General features: G+C 36.6%; 1 protein-coding gene across 1 annotated transcript in view; it reads right to left on the minus strand.

Annotated features, from left to right (window-relative positions):
* The window catches only part of PIK3C3 (phosphatidylinositol 3-kinase catalytic subunit type 3), a 135,671-nt gene that overhangs the window by 103,379 nt on the left and 6,531 nt on the right, over nt 1-25,761 (minus strand). Inside the window, exons 3-4 of the mRNA XM_028098370.2 lie at nt 23,911-24,054; nt 15,696-15,825 (exon numbers count right to left, since the gene is read on the minus strand). Coding sequence (XP_027954171.1) covers nt 15,696-15,825; nt 23,911-24,054 — 274 coding nt within the window. The remainder of the gene's footprint in view (nt 1-15,695; nt 15,826-23,910; nt 24,055-25,761) is intronic.

The raw sequence follows: 25,761 nt of genomic DNA on the forward strand, positions 1-25,761 counted from the left end.
GGGTTTTAAAGGCTATTTATATAGAAGAATCTTTAAGACCCAAATAACAGCATGTCCAGGAAACTGCCTGGAATACTAACCATGCACTGTCAGACTTAATGAGAAGACGACAACAATGTCTCAGATTCCTGGGTGTTCAATACAAGTGCTGCACTGTATATCAACTAAACATAGTTGGGAAAACAAATGTCAAACCTGACACCTATCCCTGGGAATATAGACTCCCATGATCACAACTCACAGTTCATCTCCCCTTATGTCTTACTAGATAGATTCATATCTGCCCTATCAGACTATAAGCTTCTTGAGCGCTAGAGCTATGATGGTTGATAGAACCCAGCACTTATCCATTCAATGAATATATTTTGAAAGGCCTTCTAATGTAAAAGGGTGACAGATGGAAAACAAATGTTTGTGTACTTCAGAATTCTGCTTAAGAGCTTTGGAGAGTGGATGCGGAACATGGTATCAGGGGAGAGGGGGTTAACACTCAAAAGGAAGCTGGAGAAAACGACTCATGCCCTTGGGTCACTTTTCCCTATTATTTACATACTCTCAACATAATTACATATTATTTGATTGCTACTGTAAGCTGCAAACTTCCATTAGGTCCTCTGCACTGGAAGTAAACACAGAATGCTGAACAAGAGAAGCAAGTTCCCTGCCCTCACAGAACTTAAAAGGTAGGAAAGGATGAGTCACTTACGTGGTAAATGACCATATGTGTATCTATAAATTGAAGCAGTAATATGAAAGTACTGAACAGGATGCTGTGACAGAAAATAATGGGGGATCTTGAGAAGGGCTCTCAAGAAAGTAATATTCAAGCAGAGACTAGAAGGATAAAGGAATCAGCCAAACAAATAGAATGATACCTCCCAGGCAAAGGAAAGAGGTTGTCTGTCGGCACAACAGTGATGTTCATGTGCTCAGGGATTAAAGGAAGACCAGATGGTAGTCCTTAGTAAATATTTAATTAAATAAATCAAGTTCTCTTGAAGGTGGAGGGTAGGAAGATCTATATATACATAAGATGCTTACTGGGAATCAGCTTTCTTGAGGTTCATCATCACCTAGATTTTTCCTTATAGTAGACACTATACTTACAGCCTGAAGAAGGAAAGGGAAGAGTAAGAAGGACTGAAAAACAGTGTTCATTTATTACAAGTCTGCCCAGAAATCTGTAGTGAGGTAAACGGGGAGAAGAGGAGAGGAAGGGGAGGAAGAGACTCACTGACTCAAAAGGAAACTGGAAAGAAACGATTTCTGCTTTACAAATATTCCTTGGCCGATTTCTCCCATATTCATACACCTACTCTATCTTTATGAAAGACATCGACCAACATGTATTTGTCAAACAATACCAGACACATGGCCTGAGTTCACAGATGCTTTGAAAAGGGGTTATTCTTGTTTATTAAGAGATGATATGATTGCATAAGAAGTTTAGTGTCTAGCTGTAAACAAGATGAACACATCAGACAGAATATAACCAATAAAAGAACTCAAAGATGTATACCAAACTTTAATCCTGATTTTAAGCACCCACATATGCCTTACGACTACATCCGATAACCTGGAAATATAGTATATGAGCAAATCAAATAAGCCATCTAAAAACAACTCAAAACAACAATCCTCCTCTTTGATTTTCAAGCCAATAGAAAATTTAAAGTGAATAATGGCTTTACAACAGCACAGAATTGCAAACATTTTGAATATTCAACCATTGAGGACTGTTGAAATTCATTACAGCACACCCATCCACACCATGCAAATTCTTGCAGTCTTTACAAATCATGTTGTAGAAGTATCTTAAATGACCTGGAACAATTTTGAAACACCATTAATTGTAAAACTAGGATTCAATTAAACACACACACAATATGATTCCAATTTAAGAATAAACACATATACGTTTATATACCACATATATTTGATTACCGAAAACATATCAACTAAAATATTAATGATGGCTATTTCTGAGCAGAGGGTTAGAAGAGATTTTTATAGTCTTTGTGCTTTACCAATCTTCTTCTAAAAATCTTCTACTTCAAAAAAATAATGTTATTTAAAAACTAAAGTTATTTTAAAAACAATTAATTGTGAGGAAATCTCTGTTGAGAAAACCACTAAAGATTAGCATTAATCAAGATGATGCTAGGGCCGCCTGGGTGGCTCAGTCCTTAAATGTCTGCCTTCAGCTCAGGTCATGATCCCAGGGTCCTGTGATTGAACCCCACCCTGCATCAGGCTCCCTGTTCAGTAGGAAGCCTGCTTCTCCCTCTTCCACTCCCCTTGCTTGTGTTCCCTCTCTCTCGCTGTGTCTCTCTCTGTCAAATACATAAATAAAACCTTTAAAAAAAAAAAAAGAAAAGATGATGCTATATGAAGTTATTTCACCTTATAATAAAAACTCAAAAAAAGACGTATCTGATTAATTTGAGCATCTAAAATGGAAACCAGGAAATCAATATAATTATTCTCTCAAATTATTGCTTCCAAAAGCCTTTCAACTAGGTCCAACTAAAGAACTGTATAAATTAAAAACAACAATTTTTCAATATGTGGTTACTAAAAACTCCCATATAGGGAGAAATTTATAAGCTTTATGTATCAAACCTTACTCATGTCAAGAAACTTTATGAGGAGAGTTACAAGATAAATGGATTTTCCTTCTAAAAATGTAGCTCTATAATGGATGATGCTTGGGCCAGATACACATATGCTTTCTTAGGGAATCTAAGGGGGAAAAAAATGACAAAGTTGTATTTTTTTTTCCCCTGCCACTGGAATATTAAATGAAAAAAAAAACTCAGTCCGTTCTGTGACCATTAAAGAGAACTTTCAGATTCACAGAGCCTATGTGAAAGTTCAAAATTTCTCTCTTGAAACATTTATGAGAATATTGACCAATAAAAGTGCTTGCTACTACCATATACATAAGACTACTTTTCTCCAGCATGATTATATAAGTGGTATTTAATTCAACTACCTCATTATCTTCTTCCTTTAAATTCCCTCAAGTTAAAGGCCAAAACATAACTCTTTAAACTGTAACACTTCCCTCAGCCTAAACTGGAACTGAGCTAAATTAATAAATATTCGTTGAACAGAATACCATTATAGGTCAGCTAATGCATTCACATGAAGCACTATGGCTCATAAATTTCTATTGCTAAAATGTACAATTCTTCAATAAACATAAGACAATGAGTCCTATTTGTATCAAATTAAATACAAGCTATATAGTAATTTAAAATTCAAGATCAAATATAGTTGTATATAAGAATTCACTTGAACTACTAAGATTAAAAAAGGAGCTATGTGTGTGTGTGTGTTCGAGACTTTGTACATACACTTATGTATTTAATTCTTAGGAAGCATAGGAGTTTCTATCTTCCTAATTAATGAAGTCTTAGCTACAAATCTTCAATTTTACTTTGAAACTTTACATGTAATTCTTATTCAGGAAGAGTGGTTTTGCATCATAAAAGTTTCATTCAGTTAAACTTCTCAGAGATTAATCTAGTCTTAAAAGCATGTTACTTCCTTTTTTTCTGGCAGAAACTATAGCTGTAAAGACAGACAACAGATTTATAGAACATCAATCAATATTCTTTTAGGGCTCAATCTTAACACTGACAAAAACTAATTTAGTCTACTTGCTACCAATGATTTCAAGACAAATCTAAAAGCTTTGACAGTATTAGACAACAGTAAGCAAACCAAAGTGACTGATTAAGAAGATTCTATCATGTATCATTAGGAATAAATTTATAAGAGATTCCCAAATCTTTCTTTTATGACAAAAAAGAATTGCAACACAGAATCAAATCAAATAAGCTATGTTTATAAAAGTTACACCTATTATTTATATAAAAACCAATAGCTAAGAGGTATTTTCGATGATGTCAGTGGTGCCACTGAACAAGTTTCATAGCCTTGAATAATTTCAGCAGCTGTCATCATAATTCTGTTGTTTATTATTGTCATTTACAAAAGATCTGAGGAAGGAAATAAACCAAAGTGGATGCTTCTGCCTAACTCAAATTTTATAGCAGGATTCTGCTCTTTCGTTTTTAAAGTAACAAATCTCTCCATTAACACTTTTGACTACTGCTTTCCTTTCCCCAAAATGTAGATATTTAAAAAAAGTTTTTGTTGTTGCTGCTGGTTTCTTCTCACGAAAGTACATTATTAATGACAGACAAAAAACATAAATGGGGTTCTCATTTTTTTGAGAGCTTGACATCATTTCTACTATACTCATTACTATTTTTCATTGTGTTGATGATAATAATAACAATAACGTCATTTTTATGATCCCTATATAACAGACAGATGGAGTCCAACTGATCATTTTATCAATGCAAAATATCCACAAATACAGAAATACCTGGTTATGCAATGAGCCACTGTGAGAGCTAAAATCAGGGGTTTTGACTGCCAGTCTTTCTACCCAGTTATAATGTATCTCATTACTATTTAAATCTTCCATCAGTTTTGATAGTTCTATTAATTTTAAAAGTATAAAATAGAAGATAATGTCTTCATTTTTCAAAATACCTCTTTGGATAATTCCGTGTGTAATCCTTTACATTATTAAGTGTATCAGGGGTCCCCAAAATCAGTAGACAAACTCACAGGACTGAGGGGCAACTGTAATCACAGCTAAGATTTATTACAGCAACACAGTAAGAATATACAGCCAGATGGTTCAATAAGAAAAAAAGACAAGGCACGGTCTGGGAAAAGTCCATACACAGGCTTCCTATAGTTTCCCCTCCTTGCCCAAAAAGAAACATACTTGAGTATGCTTCTTTCTCAAGAAAGAAATATGCAGCCTAAGAAAGCCCATTTGAGGCTGAAGTTAGAGGTTTTCCTCAGGGGCTGGTCACACAGGTGTTCTCTGCTCTCAACTACCTAAGTTCCAGGGAGCCTGGGTGGCTCAGTTGGTTAAGTAACTGCTTTCGGCCCAGGTCATGATCCTGGAGTCCCGGGATCGAGTCCCACATCAGGCTCCCTGCTCAGCGGGGAGTCTGCTTCTCCCGCTGACCCTCTTCCCTCTCGTGCTCTCTATCTCTCATTCTCTCTCTCTCAAATAAATAAATAAAATCTTTAAAAAAAAACTACCTAAGTTCCAAATTCCCAGGAAGAAAGCAGGTATTCACCATCAATCACAATGCACAGACAGCCTAGGCACAATCAAACATCCATCCCAGTCAGGGAATGTTTCAGAAGCTAAGTTCACAAACATCCACTGAGAGCCATCCCTCCAAGCAGGACCTCCTAAAGATGGCAGCCTCAAGCCCGCTACATTAACTGTTTTGAAAAAAGCATATGGTAAGAGGATCCCAAAATTTTTTTGGTAAGTTTCAACACTCGTGCATCATATAAAGTTTTGATACTATAAAATAGGACTTTCTTAACCTGATTTTTTTTTAAGATTTTATTTATTTATTTGACAGAGAGAGAGCACAAGTAGGTAGAGAGGAAGGCAGAGAGAGAGAGGGAGAAGCAGGCTCCCTGCTCCCTGATGCGGGACTCGATGCCAGGACCCTGTGATCATGACCTGAGCCGAAGGCAGCCGCTTAACCAACTGAGCCATCCAGGTGCCCCTTTTCTTAACCTGATTTAAAAAAATATATATACCAAGAAGTAATAGCCAACATCTTATCAAATGGTTAAATGTAAGAAGCATTTTCATTAAACTCAGGAACAAAACAAGGATGCCTCCACTACTGTTTCTGTTAGACACTATATCAGAGTTTTGTGTACCAGCCATAGAAGAAAAACACAAATGAAAGAAATAAAAATTATTTACAGGTCATTATCACATAGAAAAGTCCAAAGAACCATTAGACAAACTATTAGAAACAATGAGTTCAGAAATGCCACTGAATGTAAAATTAATAAATAGAAATAAGTATTATTCCACAATTCCTACTATTCCCTCTTTACCAATCTAAAAATACAATCTTTAGAAGACATATACAATAGCAACAAAAACTACCTGAAATTTGGAACAGAAAATGTATAGATGTTAATCTTTGAAATCCAACAATTTCACTTCTAAACTTCTATACTAAAAAAATCACTTGTGGGCATAAGATGAAATATGAAACAGCATTCACTTCAGCCCTGTAAATAATACAAAAAGCTGAAATTGTTGGGAGAACAAATAAACTAATTTACTCATCCAAAGGAATACTATATAGTGGTTTAAATGAAAGCACTCAAGCTCTATATATTGATATAGATAAATCTCAAGAACATTAAGTTTAAAAAAGTAAATTATAAAACAAAAAAAATGAGGGAAGTTTTAACAAATATCTGTGGGTTTTTTTAATCTTTTTTAAGATTTTATTTATTTGAGAGAGAGAGAGTGAGCAAGAGAGAAAACACAAGCTGGAGGTGGCGGGTAGAGGCAGAGGGAGAAGCCGACTCCCCACCAAGCAGGGAGCCCGATGCAAGGCTCGACCCCAGGACCCTGGCATCATGACCTGAGCTGAAGGCAGATGCTTAACCAACTGGAAGACCCAGGTACCCCTTAAATCTTTTTTAAAACAATGTGAAACAAGGCAAAATGTTAAATGTTCAATCATGACAATGAATACATGGACGTCTATTACATTATTTTATGCATTTTTTTATTTGAATTTATAATAAAAATTAAAAACTTAACTGCACACATAATTTTAAAACCCAGGCATTCAACTTGCAAGGACTGGAAAAACTGAATGAATAGTCTGTGAGTGCCTTCTTACTACCTCTTGTCACCAATCTTGGGATTCAATTATCACTTAACTTATTTAGTTAACTCCCTTAGGCTGAAGAACACTTTGATGAGGAAGATAAAACTCAACTAATTCAATTAGGTTATCTCACATAGACCTACTTCTTCAATGTGCTTTTAATGCCTTCAAAAATAAAATTTTTATTTAAAATATAAATATTCTGGGGCACCTGAGTGGCTCATTCAGTTGAGCTGCTGCCTTCGGCACAGATCATGATCCCAGGGTCCTCAGATGGAGCCCCTCATCAGGCTCCCTGCTCAGTGGGAAGTCTGCTTCTCCCTCTCCCTCTGTCTCCCAGCTAGTGCTCTCACTCTCTCTGTCTCAAATAAATAAATAAAATCTTTAAAAAAACAAATAAATAAAATTAAATTAAATATAAGTATTCTGTTATCCTTAGGTACTTTTTTCTTCCAAATATTAGACGAGTCCTGTCATAAATACTTCTTATGTCCAGCCCAAATCACCTGAGAATCACTGTTTCTCTTGGGCTGTCTTTCTTTTTAGATTCTTAAATCAGTGGAGTGTCTTGCCTTTCTCCACTCTTGTTGAAACTGCTTTCTTAGAGTCCAAGACTAACCCCAAACTTGATCCATTATTCCATTCCTTGGCTATAACTGCAATCCCAATGTACAATGTGACATCCTTAGTTTTTACCATTTTACCTATTATCCCCCTTTCATCAACTGGTTCCTTCAAACTGGCTATAATTTAGAGCTAGAGTAGCCACACTTTGTTTCCTTAACCTTCTAAAAAATTACCCCGTGATCAAGCAATAATTTGACAAAAGCCTGGGCTCAAAAAATGAGACTTCATCACCACTAATTTTCTAGCTGCATCATTTTTTTGTGATCACACAAAGAAACTATCAGCACCTTTCCCTCCACAGCTCTAGAATGTTTCCACAATTTTATCAGCATCTGTTTCCCTCCTTTATCTTTAGCAAAGGATTCTCACATGCAGCTGTACCCTGAAGTTCCTACCATATTGTTTCTTTGGACAACATATATTCTCTTCACTGTCATGTTTCCTTTCCTCCTAAACCTTAGTTGTTTGAGGTCTGTGGGTGAAAGAAATCTTAAAAGTGACTGTAAAAAAAAAAAAAAAAAAAAAAGAGTGACTGTTATTTATTGCTTTTAACTTATGCACTGGTAACAACTGAAGCCACAAGTATTGTTTATAACTCAGGGGCACCTGGGTGGATCAGTCGGTTAAGCGCTGGACTCTTGATTTTGGCTCAGGTCATGATCTTGGGGTCGAGGGATCAAGCCCCACATGGGGCTCTGCACTCAGTGCAGAGTCTGCCCCTCTCCCTCTGCTCCTCTCCCCACTTGTTCTCTCTAGCTCTAAAATAAATAAATTTGTTTATAACTCTAGTTCATTCATAGCACGTTTGCAATGGGTACTCACTGACCATAGGCAAATCCTTGTTTACTAAGTTCCCAGGCACCATATTTTTATGCCCTACATGCTGTTTGACGCTCCCTCTGCCCTTTCTCCTATATTCAGTTTTCATCTTCCTGATAAGAAAAATGTATTTTCCATACAAAGAAATCCTTCACAAGCCTTAAATCTTAAAAAAAGTCAGATGCTTATCTTTGGAAAGACATTTACAAGAAGAATTTAAAGACCTGAATTTAGGTCCTAGTTCAACTTACTAAACATAACACCTTAAATAAATCACTTAACTTCTCTAAGCTTCCATCTTCTCAGGAGTTTAAAAACAATGTATGTTACAAGTCCAATCATTATACTCATTAGAATCAAATGAAAACACGTAAGATAAAGTAATAACAACAGCTAACATTTGTTAGTGCTCAGTGATGCCTAGCAATATGAAATCCTTTAAATAGTTTATCTCATTTATATTTAGTCTTCACAATAACTCAAAAAAGTAGATGTTAACTACTATTACTATTGTACAGATGAGGATTTCATGGCTTAGAAAAAGTTAAGTAGCTAATCTAAGATCACAACTAAACAAGAGACAACTGAAATCTAAATGAAAAACCGTGTTCAAAGTCATGATTTTAACCACTTCTCCATTTTAGTTCTCAATCTATACTAAAAGACTTAAAGATATTAAAACACTTTAAACATGCAAGGTGATTATCATTATTAGTTATTATTATTACTCATAATGCACTAATAGTAACAACAGCATCAACCTAGTAATACCCTTTTTTTTGTCTCCAACATACAGAAGTATGCCTTCAATAGAGGTGATGGTGGTGGAGACAAAAAGGGATAATACTGTAATAACTGTATGGTGACAGATGATAACTACACTTATCATGGTGAGCATTTCATAAAATATATAAATGTCGAATCACCATGTTGTACACCTGAAACCAATATTGCATGTCAACTAAAATTTTTAGTTATAAATGTTCCCAAATTTTATTTTGCCAAGTAATTTTTTAAATGCTACTATCAAATGAGACATTTTAATACTCAAAAGCACCAAAAGAATACAATCTTAGAATAAAGTCCCTTACATTGAATCAATTTTTATGAAAACATTTTTTAAAAAAAGAAGAGTTTTCCACATATTTATAATAAAAGTCTCCTCTAATTATTGCCTCCAGACTAGTACCCATTCAGTGTAATGCGTTCAATGTAAAATATTTTCTTTCAAGGGCAAATGTTTCAGCAGGTCAAAGAGTAAAAATAATTTAAAATAAATAGCCTCGGGGCGCCTGGGTGGCTCAGTCAGTTAAGCGTCTGCCTTCGGCTCAGGTCATGATCCCAGAGTCCTGGGATCGAGCCCCGCATCAGGCTCCCTGCTCTGCGGGGAGCCTGCTTCTCCCTCTCCCTCTGCCTGCTTCTCTGCCTGCTTGTTCTCTCTCTCTATCCCTCTGTCAAATAAATAAATAAAATCTTTAAAAAAATAAAATAAATAAAATAAAATAAATGGCCTCAATCCCAAAATAAAAACCCCTCAATCCACAAAATTATGTCACCAGAAAATTTCTTGTTACCTTAATCTCAATTTTAAAGGATTATTTTGTAACCATGATAATTTGTCGATGTTTATTCAAAAGATGCAGTGTAGACAGCATATTCAAGTAATGCCATAACCAAAAAGATAATGTCAAGAGAGAAGGTCCTTTTAAGATTTCCCCAAACTGAAATATCTCACAGCACTTTCTAGTTCCGCAGGCTAGCTCCTTCATGGCTCACTAAGAAATCAACAATCTCCTGAAGACTAATTTAATTTCCAAGGTGCCTTAAAAAAAAGGTGTTCTGGGTAGCAGAAACAAGTAATGTAGTTACCAGAAAGATAATAATATGGTTACTAACCCATTACAAATTAGTAAATTGGCACTCTAGACCAGTGCTGTCCAAGAGACCATTTGGCAATAATGGAAATATTCCACATCTGCACTGTCCAATACCTGCAGGCCACATGTGGCAACTGAGCATTTGAAATGTGATTATGGTAACAGAGCAACTGAATTTCTAATCTTATTTAATTTTAATTAACTTAAATTGCCACATGTGAATTATGGCTATTATTTTAGACAGTACAGCTCTAGATTATAAATAACCCTTCCAACTGATTGGCATGAGCCTATCCTCAAGATACTAATTATTCCTGGAAGAACTAACATCCAGTTTCTATTGCTATGAACCTGAAGTCTGGACCCTGGACCCAGAATGATCCCATGCAGACAATATGAGGGTCAGCCTGAAACACCACCTCATCTTACCACAGCTTCACTGTCGCAGTGCGCACCCATACACTCAACTTTCCCCAACCTATGTATGTCACACAGACCACAAAGTATTTTTCATCTAGTCGTTACTTTCTCTTTGTCTCCTCTTAATCAAATTGACAGAAACTAAAGCACATTCCAAAGGCATCAAGCAGAGCTGCTAAAATGAAAAGGAGACAGTGGAGAAGCATGCTTTTGCACTAACCTTTCATGTCTAAAGACATGGATTCAAATATAAATCAAACACTGAAGCTTGGTAGTCACATCCAAAACCCCAGGTGGATATGCATCCTAGTCATAAAACTCTTATGATATGACAAGCTGACAAACGGAGCAGATGGGAACAATGGGCAAATTTGCTCAAGTAAGGCCCACAATCATTAAAAGGCTGGATCATGGACAATGAAAGTAAACGCTCAAGAGGTCTGGCCTTTGATTATTTTCACAAATCAATTCAAACAGAAAGATTTGTAAGTATTTGTAAGTATTAATTAGGAAAATTTAGAGCTGGGTAAAAAAAGATAGTGAGGAAGAACTGGGGAGGGGTGAGTATATTTTAATGCATTCATTTCTTCCTATTTCCTATGAAGTCTAAGAAATCCAACTTATAAAAAACAAGAACCAAACTGAAGACTGTCCCATTCTGTTTTCTTTTCTCACACTCCTTTCCTCAAAGGAAAACTAGGCATGTTCACAAAATGATGTAAAGTCATCAGAGAGGTTAATTCCACTAAAAACCCTCTGAAAGCCTTTGACTTTTAAAATTATTCAACCTAGAAATCAGGCTTTTAAACTTCATTTACTCATACTGCAGTTACAATTCAACTTTCATAGCTGAACAAGCAATAAGTCAAATAAGAACGGTTAGTCCAGCTTGAGTGTGAGGTTCTTTGCTTAATAATTACCTAATGCCATCTCTCACAAGCCATTTAAAGAGTTCCTCTTCATTTCACAGCCCTTTTGTTCCATTATCCCTAGGCAGCCAAGACTAAAGCACTTCTGTAACTGAATAAACTTTCTTACACGGCAGTTTGAAAACTGTCACTATGCTATTTATTTTGGCTCATGGGTACAATGCATGGTAACTATGCTTTGCTATTATTAAGATTTATCTACACCTTTCTACTCTGAGTCCAACTGCCTTCTCAACAGTTAGAAACAATCATAGTAAATTCACTGGCTGGAAAATCAAAGTACAAGAAATAAACTATTCAGTTCTAACCACTTCAGCCTCTTCTCATTTACTTCCTTAAAATGGTAGTATGAGAAATAAGAATATTATACCTAAAATCTGTTCCTTCTGTATAAAAATGGAAACATAAGCATACACATTCTTTCCCAGTTTTTAAAAATGTATTGTACCAGAGACAATTTCAAAGTGTTCTGAGGAAGAGAATGACAGTCTAACTAAACAAACTTTTTAATGTGGAACCAGAAAAATGAGAGGGGAAGGAAAATGAGAGGAAAAGAGAGCTACTGTGGCACAATTTTAAGAACAAAATAAATATGGAAGTATAATTTTAAGTTCAGACATAGCAAGTATCAAAGTATACTTGCTCTGGTATAAGGCAAGGGAAACAGACTCAGGAAGCTAATCTGAAAACCTGAACTAAAGAAGCAGTTACTAATCAAACAACAACAACAAAAATCAAATCTAAGACCAGAGCCACATTATTCACATTAGGCAGGTCCTGAATAATACTTTACTCTAAGCATAGAGATCGCAGAAAAAAAAGGAATGACATGAACAAGCACATTCACAACTGCAAATAGATGATTACATATTTATGCTCTACTGAGGTGATAACTATAAAATCCAGGTAGATAAATAATCCTGATTATTCGCTATTTCAGTAACTTTTTTTTAAGATTTATTTATTCACTTGAGAGAGAGAAAAAGAGAGAGGGCGCACACACGAGCAGGGGGAGGAACAGAGGGAGAAAGAGAATCTTCAAGCAGACTCCCCACTGAGTGCGGAGCCCGGCACAGGGCTCAATCCCGGGACCCCCAGATCATGACCTGAGTGGAAATCAAGAGCCAGAGGCCTAAACAAATAAGCCACCCCAATGCCCCACTATTTCAGTACTTTGAAAATAACAGAATATGAATAGCTACACAGGACCTCAGAAATCATCCATTCTAAACTTCTGACTTTACAGGCTCAGAAATTATTTTCTGTGATTCAGTGGGATGGCCAAGTCTCTGACTCATACTACAGTGCTCTTCCCACTGAAAAGTTCTTCCAAGTGCCCAAGCTCCCAATTTCACCAAACCTAAGACGTCATCTTTTGAAAACACATTCTTCCTCTACAGCAGCAGGGATAGAACAGGTTTTGAAACCTCAAACAGCATGATCAACTGCCATACAGAAAAGAATGAAGCACATTCATTCTTTTCTGTAAGAAAGAAAGAGAAAGAGCTGACTCCAGAGGGGGCGCAGTTCCTTCAACAATGCTACAAACATGATGTATTTTTCCATGTAAGGAAAGTAATTACTGGTTTTAATGGTTTCTCTTTAGTCTGTGGGGAACATGAGGTAACACTAAAGCAAGGTGTCACAGCACAGCAAGCTCTGAAGTCTCCACTCAGAAGTAAAAAGTACAATCCTATTAGGAGCAAAGAACTTTGAATAGAGTTCATCGCCAATTAGCCTCAAAAAGGCTGTTAGATACTCATTCTCATTAATTTTTATTCCCATTTTAAAGATTTATAAACTAATGAATAAAGACTTATCTGAAAACAGTTAACTACTCTGGGAAATACAGACAACATATAAATTTTAACATCTCTTAAAAAATTAGGACCGGGGTGCCTGGGTGGCTCAGTTGTTAAGCGTTTGCCTTCGGCTCAGGTCGTGATCCCAGTGTTCTGGGATCAAGCCCCGCGTCGGGCTCCCTGCTCAGCTGGAAGCCTGCTTCTCCCTCTCCCACTCCCCCTGCTTGTGTTGCCTCTCTCGCTGCATCTCTCTCTGTCAAATAAATAAATAAAATCTTTAAAAAAAAAATTAGGACCCAACTTGCCATATTCTTCAGTATAAAGAATTGAGACTACAGACAATTCCTACCAATTGACAAACATGTTAAGAAAGCGTCTTCCCAACACCTCATTTAGCTCTGCATATGCATAGACATCATTTTTAGAGCTGCAAATGTGCACTAATAACCAAAAGAATAAATATGAACCCATAAACTCTAAGGGGTTGTTTCAATCATAAAAAAGTTGATCACTATCAAGTCACATCTCTTTTGCTACCATAAAATTCAAAAGATAAAAATGAGAAATGTGTAACATCATGCGACCTTAAAAATCCAAAAGTACAGTTCAAATAAATTTCAATGCTGCATATACTGATGTTTGTAAAATGGCACAGTAGTTGTTATAAAAACTATGTTTGAATATTGCATCAAAAATTGGGGAAAAAAATTAGAAACATATGGAGAGAAGCATAAATAATTTGTTTAAAAGAGAACCAAAGTAGATGAACTGTGCAACCATACAGCTTTGTATTTCCTGACTTTGCCTATTGCCCCTCAGATTTGGAATTTCATCCATAATATGAATCACATTGCTATTTGCAAAAAATATACATTTAAGAGCTTTACTTCTTCAACACATGCTACATTCCTCCTGCATTTGAAATTTAACCTGTCGTGACCCATGGCTATTAATGAACTGCTTTTGATATTTGATTTGATAAAATTTCTCTAACTATTCAAGGTTTATAAAAGTCACAAAGGGGGCGCCTGGGTGGCTCAGTCGTTGGGCATCTGCCTCCGGCTCAGGTCATGATCCTGGAGTCCCGGGATCGAGCCCCACGTCCAGCTCCCTGCTCAGCAGGGAGTCTGCTTCTCCCTCTCCCACTCCCCCACCACTTATGCTCTCTCTCACTCTTGATCTCAAATAAATAAATAAAATTTAAAAAAAGTCACAAAGATTAGCATAAAGTTCATCACTAAGATAAACCCTTAGAGAGAAGGTAAGCACATGAAAAGCTTGAGAACTTTCCTACATCCCGTGTAAGAATGTAAACAAAATCTCAGAATGAGTAGCTGTACTGAAAATTAAAACTTATTTATTTAATTATGGAAGGGAAGATGACAACAGTAATTTGGTTAGAAAGCTTATGAGGAAACTATGATATCATTTTTCCATAAAAGAGCAACACTAAAAGACGAAGAATGAACTTAACAACAAAAATTTTATGTTGAAGAACAAAGCCAAGCAATGCAAGTACTTATTCTTTATAATTAAGATTTCTTCCATATGTAGGTTGAGGCAACAAGCTATAAAATGCTTGGCATCAAAACTTTCTCCAGACATTAAAGAGTCATCCATACAAGTAAGACTGAAAAGGAAATTTACATATAAGAACTAAAAGAGTCTCTCAGAAGAACTGTAAAAGGATCTTTACACAGTATCTGGCACAGTGTTTTGTGAACAAATAGTCACAAAAAAAGTTATACTATTGTGATTTAAGCACAGAATTGATCCTAGTTTTTTTTTACTAAATGAAAACACTACATTAAAACAATTTTTAAATAAAAAGGTAACAATTCAGCGTCTGATTACAAAAAAAGAAGTGGGGGAAGTGTGAGAGCAATTGAGACCAGGTAATAATATAAGCTGGTCTTACATTGTTACTTCCAAGCAACATAAGAATGTCTATCATGTAATACTTGCATCTTTAAGACTATGTCACCAAAAAAGGTAGACAGTCGTCTTGAAAGTATCACCAAAAGCTCTACATTCTCAAATCTGACAGAATTATAAACACAAAAGACCAAATGTTGTATAATTCCATTTGTACAAAATGTCCAGAATAGGAACATCCACAGAGATAGAAAGTAGATTAATAGTTGCCAGGGGCTGGAGAGCAGAGGGAAAGGGGACTGACCACTAATAGGTACAGTGTATGGTGACATTTTTGATGAAAATGTTCTAAAATTAAATAGTGGCATGACTACACAATTCAACTTTTAGTGAATTTACTAAAAAACCACTGAACTGTACACTTTCCAAGAGTGAATTTTACAGTATGTGAATTATCATTCCAATAAAATTATTATTAAAAAATTAAATTTAAATTAAAACATGATCTGACAGAATTCATAATGTCAATTTCTACTACAGCAGGCATCACTCAGAGCTTTCCACCTGTTCCAATAGTTTCTTTTTTACCTTGGCAAGGCGGCTCATTTGATCTTCTGAAAGAGTACTGCTTGTTCTGCCAGGAGTTTTTGTGGGTTCTGATCCATCTGCTTCTACATTAGGCCAGACTTTCAAGTCATGCATCCCTTGGCGAAACATGCTAGGCGAAAAGAGAATGTTCAGGGTAGAAGTAAATTAATGCAGTTCATTATAGGACATTTCGGTTCCCAAACAGAATTCCACACAGGAAAATGCATGTCTCTCTTGCCAAGCTTGAAGCCTCCAGTGCGTTGTAAAGCAATTAACCAAGCAACTAAAATCCATGTAACACTTTTTTTACATGCCATTCTTTGCTCCTCCACATAGAACTGTTACAGAAATTCTAAAGGTAGAGTAGAAACAAAGAAAGTTCAGTGATGGACCACACATACTTCATTACTTCAGTGGAGATCTTAGAAAAAATAGAGACCAAATTCCTACCCAATGAAAGAATGTCACATTTAAAATAACTAAAACCAAAATTTAAAGAATTACACTACTCTCCACTTTAAATGGCAATTCAGCAGAGCTGACTGTAAGTCAAAATGCTGAGATCTGAATTCCAGCTATGCCATCATCTATTACCTACATGACCTTGGGTAAATTACCTGTGTGTCTCAGTTTTCTCATCTATAAAGATTATAAAGAGTACCTGTATCTTGTTAGGAAAATTAAACAGATGGGCAGAAGTAAAAAGTACCTGAAATAGCACTGGCACTAAATGTTAGGTAAATGTCAAATATTAGCTACTATTATCCTTTCACTACATACAGGCTGATTTTTCTCCTGTCTTCTTTTGCACAAGAAGTATGTCTAAAACAGAATTACAGATTCAAATGAGAAAAAGTTTCCATGTCTACAAATCAGAGATTTTACGTATAGTCAAAATTCAGTCTGAACATGGAGATCCTGCTTTAAAGTGAAAAACTATTATGACTATTGATGGTCAAATTTCCTCCAAAAAGCTACCCAGAAGATCTAGAATAAAGGAGCTTTACACAACTTTTTAAATATGCTACTGTTAAATGTCTGAGTGTTTTTTATGGGAGGTTTAGAGATATTCTTCTGTTATTGTGTTCTTTTTTTAAACAAGACCTTTTTTTTTAAAAAGACCTTTCAAACAATTTAAATTCTATTCATAAAGCATCCTCCCAAAGCTCAAAGAGCAAGCTGTTGACTGCAATGATAAGAATAAGACTACAAGTGTGTGCAGGTGAGGAGGCAAGTCCATTTTGCACACCCTCACATTTAATAATTTTTCAAATAAGGTACATGGTAGATATATTGTTTTTTTGTAAAATGTTTACATAAAATTTTTAAACCATTACAATCATGTTATGGAAAATTTCTTCACAGATTTTCCGAAGGTAACAAAGAGGATTTTCACTGATTATGTAATGTATATAAGCAATAATGCCATAAACAATTAGAATGGGAATGATAAGTGATCGCTACAAGCTCATGAGCACAATAAGGGTAAGGTATAACCGTACTTGCTATAAGGTCTCTAAGGTTGGCAATAAACAGGTACTATCCAGCAACCATATCTGCAAAAGCTTACATTGGAGGCCCGATAAAAAATGCACTGACTAGGGGAGCCTGGGTGGCTCAGTCGTTAAGTGTCTGCCTTTGGCTTAGGTCACGATCCCAGGGTCCTGGGATCAAGCCCCATATCGGGCTTCCTGCTCAGCGAGAAGCCTGCTTCTCCCTCTCCCACTCCCTCTGCTTGTGTCCCCTCTCTCGCTGCGTTTCTCTCTGTCAAATAAATAAATAAATAAATCTTCAAAAAAAAAATGCACTGACTGGTTGTGAAGAATCAAAATTCTCAATATTTATTTATCATATTAAAGATCAAAAAAAGTTAGATTACAAAAAAGCACACATGCAAGCCTTTTATAAAGATCACTTTCTTTCAACTCAAGTATAGATTCAACATCAAGTAGACCCGCTTAGTCTCTAGGAAACTGGGTACGGTGAAGCAATAATGCCACTTTAGATGAATATCCTTAAATATACCTGGAGAAGCAGAAGGCCTGCCTTTCTTCTCTCTACCTCTGTGTCCCCCAGTGAATACTGTGACTGGCTGAATGTAACTAAATCAAAAATAAGTACATTTGGTGGGAAGTCAGTTTACTAAATGATTTAAGCGCCTTGGGATGGATCTGGAGAGAAGATTTAAGGATATGGGATGTGGAGGGGTAGGGGTGATGCCAAGTGACTCAAATGATCAAGTAAACATATTACTTTCTTTTGACACTAATGGAACCTTTGCAGAGTTACATGGCCTCCAGGTGGCAAGCCAGAAGATGTTCAGAGCATTGTGTCCACTTGGGAAATTAAGCCAAACAGGCAAGACAAAAGAAATAGCATAGCAGGATCTCCTTCAGACTCCAGCAGGGGCCCCAGCAACAGCTGCTGCTCCCACTCCCAGGGCCAAGCCACTACAGCAGTCACCGCCCTGACTTCCGAATTTACATCTGGAAAAACATCTGCAAGACAAATCTGCAGCTTGCCCATGGTTCTTTGCCAATTCAACTTACGGATCGATCCATTCTTTAGCTACTTAGAAATCTCACAAGCTAAACTTTCAAAATGAAGACAATTAGTTATTCTAGCTGTATCTTAGGAGATCAGTCTTTCAATTATTAATTACACTACACTCCAAAAAGCACTGCTTCACACGGACTCAAGTGTACCAAAGAGACATTAGCAAATACAAGAGTTGGTAGTCACAAGGTTCCCAATACTATATGACAACTACTACACACTCTGAAGACCACTTTTTCAAAGCTACTAAGTCCAGGGGCGCCTGGGTGGCTCAGTCATTAGGCGTCTGCCTTGGGCTCAGGTCATGATCCCGGGGTCCTGGGATCGAACCCCATGTCGGGCTCCTGGCTCGGCAGGAAGCTTGCTTCTCCCTCTCCCACTCCCCCTGCTTGTGTTCCCTCTCTGCCAAATAAATAAATAAAATCTTTTAAATAAATAAATAAATAAAAGCTACTAAGTCCATACCAGGACTATTTAGGGGAAAAGGTGAAGAACAACTGGTGTGACGTCACTGTTCAAGAAACATCTGGGGGCACCTGGGTGGCTCAGATGGTGAGCGTCTGCCTTCAGCTCAGGTCACGATCCCGGGGTCCTGGGATTGAGTCCTACATCAGGTTCCTGGCTCAGCAGGGAGCCTGCTTCTCCCTCTCTCTGCCTCTGCTCTTCCTCTTGCTCTCTCTCTCTCTCTGTGTCTCAAATGAATAAATAAAAAATCTTAAAAAAAAAAAAAGAAAGAAACATCTGAAGAAACTACAGTCTAAAGCACTATTTCCCTAAGTCACAAAAACTGTGCTGGCACATGACATGATTTTTAATGGTCGGTGGAAGAAAATCTGCACAGGCTTCCTTCTGAGGACACCCAGAAGACTGATGTTTTCTCTCCCTGAACATCTGGAGCAGCCTGTAGAGAAGCAGCTGTGACCCAGCAGTCCAAGTGGACATGTGCACCCTGTCACAGCGTCAGGAACATCCTGACCAGCTGCACAGAGCACCAGTACCAGAAGTTGCACACAAAGTCCAGTCCTGTGCTAGGGGATGCCTGAGCTTGTAGCCACTGCAACCCACTTCATGACCTCAAGAAAAGTCCCCAGGACACACAGAGAAAAAATGAGTTATTTTAATTCCATAAAATTTCTTATGCTTCTTTTTTCTCAGGTGAGGGTCAATATAAATATCAGCCTAGAGGGAACAGAAGTAGGTGATCCAGCTTTTCTGCATTCCTTCACCACTGTTCAAAGTATCCAGACTAAAATCTGATGTTATCAATTGGCTAACTGATGACGAACAACCATGTAAGAGTTGGACTGATTAACAAGGAAAATGTTGATGTAAAACCTTACCTTTTACCTTCAATTAAGTGACAGTGAGCTAAGTATCTGACTAGGCACAAAAAGAACCATTCTAATTAAAGAAGGACTTTCTCTGTAGGTATTGTTTATGTATTTTGCAAATCAAATACATTTACTATTATTTATATTCCACTGCAGTTTTTTTTCCTTGTTTCCAAAACCTAATAACATATTTATTCTATTGTATTTATTTTATCCTTACCCATCAATGTCAAATATTACTTGCTTTCCATGTATATTAGGGATATTAAGCTTTTGCTTCAAACTAAATTCAAGGTAAAAAAAGAAGTGAGCTGGTTCAAATAAAAAATCAAGTACATGAGAGACTATGGACTCTGAGAAACAAACTGAGGGTTCTAGTGGTGAGAGGGGTGGGGGGATGGGTTAGCCTGGTGATGGGTATTAAAGAGGGCACGTACTGAATGGAGCACTGGGTGTTATACGCAAACAATGAATCATGGAACACTACATCAAAAACTAATGATGTAATGTATGGTGATTAACATAACATAATAAAAAAAATCAAGTACATAAGAGTATACTTAGTACAGAGATAAGGCAGGAATTCTGAAAGTAGTAAGTCAACAACTCCTATTTGAGAAACCCTGTTCTAAGCGAGGAAATGTCACAGAATCAGTACTGCTCTCCAGCATGTTATACATGCATCTGACATCTCCGGTGTTCAGGACATGGAAGGACACCAGAACCTACTGTCCAGTTAGGAGAAAAGAGATGACTCTCCAAGATTCAAAGTCTTAATTTACTTAATATTGGAAAAGCGAATTTAAGTCCCACTTAATTGCTACTACTACCTTCATGGAAATACCTGGGGTTTAACTACTTCATAAAGTAGAACAAATACTACTGATTTATCTTTAGGCCCATTTCCAGCATGGTTCGGATGGAAAGTAAAGGAAGTTGTCTTTTACTGGGATTCATACAGAAATACAAATAAAGCGAACAATGGGATGAAGTCAAGGAAGAAATTCTGAAAACTGCAAGCCTATGTCTGACAAGTCCATTACTATGAAAAGGTTAATGCAGTGTTTTGCAAGCTGTGATCCATAGGTCAGCAGAATCACTCAGTGCTTACTAGAAATGCTGAATCTTGGGCCCCATCACATTCTTACCAAATTTAATGAGAACACAGGAAGATGCTTGTCTAGTGAGCTTACCAGGTGCTTCTTATTCATAGGTTGATTACTACTGACTTCATGTACTTTTCAGAACCTTGCCAAAAGTCAAGTCAAACCACATCACAAATGTTATCACAAATGTTATCCTGAGAAAGTGTTTGTTTGGCTTTAAGCAGTTCATTTCATTCCACTTCTGTGGAAATTTCGTCTCACACTTACTGTCTAGTCAGTGTCTCCTGACACTATATCCTAAGGTCATCTAAAACGCACAGGTATACTAAAAGAGGTGCTTTTATGAGGGAACCTCCAGTTGATTATTCCAGAAGGCAAACCACTTATAAAGAGACCAAGAGGAAAAACCAAGAGCTCTATATGGTAACTGTTCTCAAGAACATTTAACCACTAACTATAAAGTAAGAGTAATAAAGTGTTGCCCATGTTTCTTCTGTGTGGCAAGCAAACCCCACTCTAGTAAAGGAAAAAGGAAAAAGCACTCTGGAAAAGGAACAATACTGATTTAATAATATGTCCATTCTACTGTAACATTTTATTTTACCCAAATTATATCTAATGTGTCAGACTATGTCTAAATTTGTTCTTGCACGTATTTCGGTAATAAATATCTAATAGTTACATTAAACTAAAATACCTTCATATTACTAAGCAACCAAGCTATTCAAAATGAAATTACATCTAGGTTTTATTCATGAATAAATATACATGATGAATTGAATATATAAGGGTACCATTTCAAAATATTTGAGAACAATGGCAAATTTAATAGTGTTAAGACAAATAACTAACCATTTGTTGTTTTTTTTTAAAGTTGATTCCCAATATATCACTCCTTTCACAAAAGTAATTTTAAAGATTTACTTATTTATTTGAGAGAGAGAGAGAGAGAGAGAGTGCAAGCAAGAGCACAAGTGGGAGGGGCAGAGGGAGAGAGAATCTCAAGCAGACTCTGCACTGAGTGTGGAGCCCGACTCAGGGCTCTAACTCAGGACCCCAAGATCATGACCTGAGCCGAAACCAAGAGTCGATGCTTAATTGACTGTGCCACACGGTGCCCCTCACAGAAGTGATTTTAGATGCATCAAATACTTAAGTGTAAAGGACTAATATCATAAGAAGAAATATTTTTTAAAAACAGAAAAGGACTGGGGCACCTGGGTGGCTCAGTCAGTTAAGTGTCTGCCTTCAGCTCAGGTCATGATCCCAGGGTCCTGGGATCGAGCCCCACACTGGGCTCCCTGCTCAGCGCGGAGCCTGCTTCTCCCTCTCCCGCTTCCCCTGCTTATGCTCTCTCTCTCTCTCTGTCAAATAAATAAAAAAATCTTTAAAAAAAAATAGAAAAGGACTTTCTAAAACATTAAATTCACAGGCCATAAAAATAAAAGCTGATCAATTCAACATAATTTAAGATGCATGAATGGCAAGCAAAGAAATACATACTAACTCAAAAACAAGTCAAATAGGAAATACAGTACTTGTAACATGTAACATGGAAAAGGCTAATTTCATTAATCTACAAAGATCCCCATACATTAATAAGAAAAATGACAACTCAAAAAAAAAAAACAGAATTTCATGGCACATGAATTACATTTCAATTTTTGAAAAAAACTGGCAAAGGACATCAAAAAGCAATTGACAGAAACATATACACAAGTAGTAAATGAACATATCAAAATATGATCATCTTCATTTACATTTAATGATGTGAAAATTAATTCAGGAGATAAAATTTTCCAACTTTAAAATGGACAAAAACTAGTAAGTTTGATAATACCTAGATTTTGCACTGAAAAGAATTAGGGCTTCTTTCAGAGATTCCAGTTCCGGGGTAGAAAATTGCCAAATGAGCCTGAAATAGCTTGCCCACCAGAAAGCAAAGAAGCTACCAATGACTACTGGAGTACTGTCAAAAAAAAATATGGGATCAGCTTGAAGGGACTCTTATGACCAAAAATGGGAGTTTTTGAGGATTATTAAGACTAAAGAGGGCGCCTGGGTGGCTCAGTTGGTTAAGCGACTGCCTTCGGCTCAGGTCATGATCCTGGAGTCTCGGGATCGAGTCCCACATCGGGCTCCCTGCTCAGCAGGGAGTCTGCTTCTCCCTCTGACCCTCTTCCCTCTTGTGCTCTCTATCTCTCATTCTCTCTCTCAAATAAATAAATAAAATCTTTAAAAAAAAAAAAAGACTAAAGAGAGCAATTAATTGAAACATTCCAGAAATGTTTAAGACTAAAAGTTCATGACAAAACTTAAAAACAAAAAGAAAAATAAAACCAATCATCAAATATGCAAGTTACCAGGACAACAACTCATTCTTAAAATTGGTAAAGGGGAAAAAAATTGAACATTCACCTGTCTTTCCTACATGAACTGTATACCAAAGTAACTCAATACTTGAGGAAAGACCATGTTCTTTAGTGGAAAATTCCAATTAATAAACACAGAAAAGAATAATAGAATATCACCAATTCTCGGGGTACCTGGGCAGCTCAGTCAGTTGGGTGTCTGCCTTGGGCTCAGGTCATATCGGGCTCCCTGCTCAGCGGGGTGTCTGCTCTTCCCTCTCCCTCTGCCACTACCGCTGCCTGTGCTCTTGCTCTCTCTCAAATAAATAAATAAAATTAAAAATATATATATATCACCAATTCTCTAAAAGTAGAGATTCTTCTGGGAAAGAGAAAAAATACCCTTCAGGATTATGCTTTTGTTTTTTTTACAATTAGCTTCTATTATCTGTAAATTTTTAAAAACTGAGTTGACAACTTTCTATTATAATCATTATTAGCAAATGTGTGCTTTTAAACCCCACTTATTGTCCTGTCACTATTTTGAGAAAGCAAAAAAAATTCTATTAACAATGAAGTTACAGTATACGTCAAAGGGCCATCTTGCTTTTTCTAGCAAGATTTTAGTTTCTAATGACTATTTTTAAATAGAAATCACATTACCAATCACTAACAGGTTTCTTAATTAATCTATCTGCATATCCCATAGGAAATATGTGTCAAATTCAGTCTCAAGAATGAAGGAATCATATGTACCACATAGGTTTTCACTTCCTACGACAGAGAGAATCAGACTGGGTATAAACTATTCAAGCTCTCCCAAAAAGAAAAGCTCTCCCAACACTCCTACAGAGAAGACAAAAATGCTTACCCATATTTTCCAAAGAGTGAAACTGTTGTTCCTCCCACAGGCACTGCCTTCCCTGGTCCATACACATCCCATACTGTGAGGGCCACCTGGGCATTCCTGGGCAGGTCAGGGTACTTTACAGGAAGTTTCAGCCATTCATTCCAGCTATGGGAATAAAGTCAACATAAACATAATACTAAGGAAATAAAATGTGTGTGTGTGTGTGTATATAAACTTCCTTTTAAATTAACAAACCATATAAGATCTCCCCAGAGAAAGTGTCCCAAAAGATTAGGTTAATACTACAAAAAATGTGGCACTTACCTTAATTTTGATGTAGGCAACTTCAAGTTTAAATACAGAACTCATGAAAAAAATTTTTGAAAAACCAAGCTTACAAAAATTAACACTTGTAAATTCTTTAATCAAGAAATTCAGGAGGCGCATGGGTGGCTCAGTGGGTTAAGTGTCTGCCTTCTGCTCCGGTCATGATCCCAGAGTCCTGAGATCGAGCCCCATGTCAGGCTCCCCGGGAGCCTGCTTCTCCTGCTCCCTCTGCCTCTCCCTCCCTGCCCCACTCATGCTCTTGCTCTCTCTCTCTCTTTCTCTCACTCAAATAAATAAAATCTTTAAAAAAAAAAGAAATTCAGGGCGCCTGGGTGGCTCAGTTGGTTAAGCGACTGCCTTCGGCTCAGGTCATGATCCTGGAGTCCCGGGATCGAGTCCCACATCGGGCTCCCTGCTCGGCAGGGAGTCTGCCTCTCCCTCTGACCCTCTTCCCTCTCATGCTCTCTATCGCTCTCATTCTCTCTCTCTCAAATAAATAAATAAATCTTTAAAAAAAAAAAAAAAGAAATTCATACAGTGTCACTAAGACACAAGGAATGTAATAATGGCTAATAAAAATCTGGGAAAACACAAACCTATCAGAACCAAACTTGTTTTGAACCAAACTGTAATTATCTATAAGCTTTCTCCAGAACACAGTTTTATATTATAAAGAGAAAAAAACTTAGAATTACTCAAAAAGCTGCTATGGATAATATTGTCCTATAATATACAACAGTACCTCAACAAAGCAGAAAACAACAACCAAAACCTTAGAGGTCAAAGTAGACTATCCACTACCTTCATAACATGAAGAAGTTATCAGACTGCTTCGGACAGACATGTGACAATTTTTAACATGAGATTTTTCTGTTCTTCGAGTCATTTCATTAATATTGATAAGGCTTAGCCATCCGTTTTTTTATGCTTCTAAAGCATATTTGTATATATCACTTCACTAAGGAATCTTTGTTCTTAATAATTTAGTCATGACAGCACAGCTCTTCTTTTAAATTCTCTATTCATCTCTGCAAATTTTCTTCTGCATTCAAACTTTGCACTGAATCTATTTGATAATTTCAACTCCCTTAAACAACAGATGGCTTTTAAAATCCCAAAAGAAAACTATGCAAACAATACACAAAGTAATACCCAGCAGACACACAGAACTGTTTCTCTCTGTTTACTCAAAATTATTCTGTTTACTCAAAATTATTATCCAAGGGTCATATCCCAGTCTAGGTCAAATACATCTGCATTGTAAGAAAATGAACAGAATTTTCAAAAACTTAAAGGACAAATCATTTATATCCATCATATAAATTCAAGGACCTATAGGAAAATTAGACATGACTACCAATTTAAAGGAGAATCAAAGACATTAAATCCTTTTCTTCTATGAAGTTCTTAAAAAAAAAATAAATCATATGCTCAAAAAAGACATTCTCCACTACAGATAAGCTTGAAGAAATAAGTAAATTTATTTAATTATTATCCACACAGTGGGCCAAATTGAAAAGGTAAATACTAACCAGTTCATCTTGT

The sequence above is a fragment of the Eumetopias jubatus genome, unplaced genomic scaffold (assembly GCF_037043125.1).
Source record: "Eumetopias jubatus isolate StellerSeaLion01/CBP00866 unplaced genomic scaffold, mEumJub1_p1.0 scaffold_16, whole genome shotgun sequence".
NCBI classification, from domain to species: domain Eukaryota; kingdom Metazoa; phylum Chordata; class Mammalia; order Carnivora; family Otariidae; genus Eumetopias; species Eumetopias jubatus.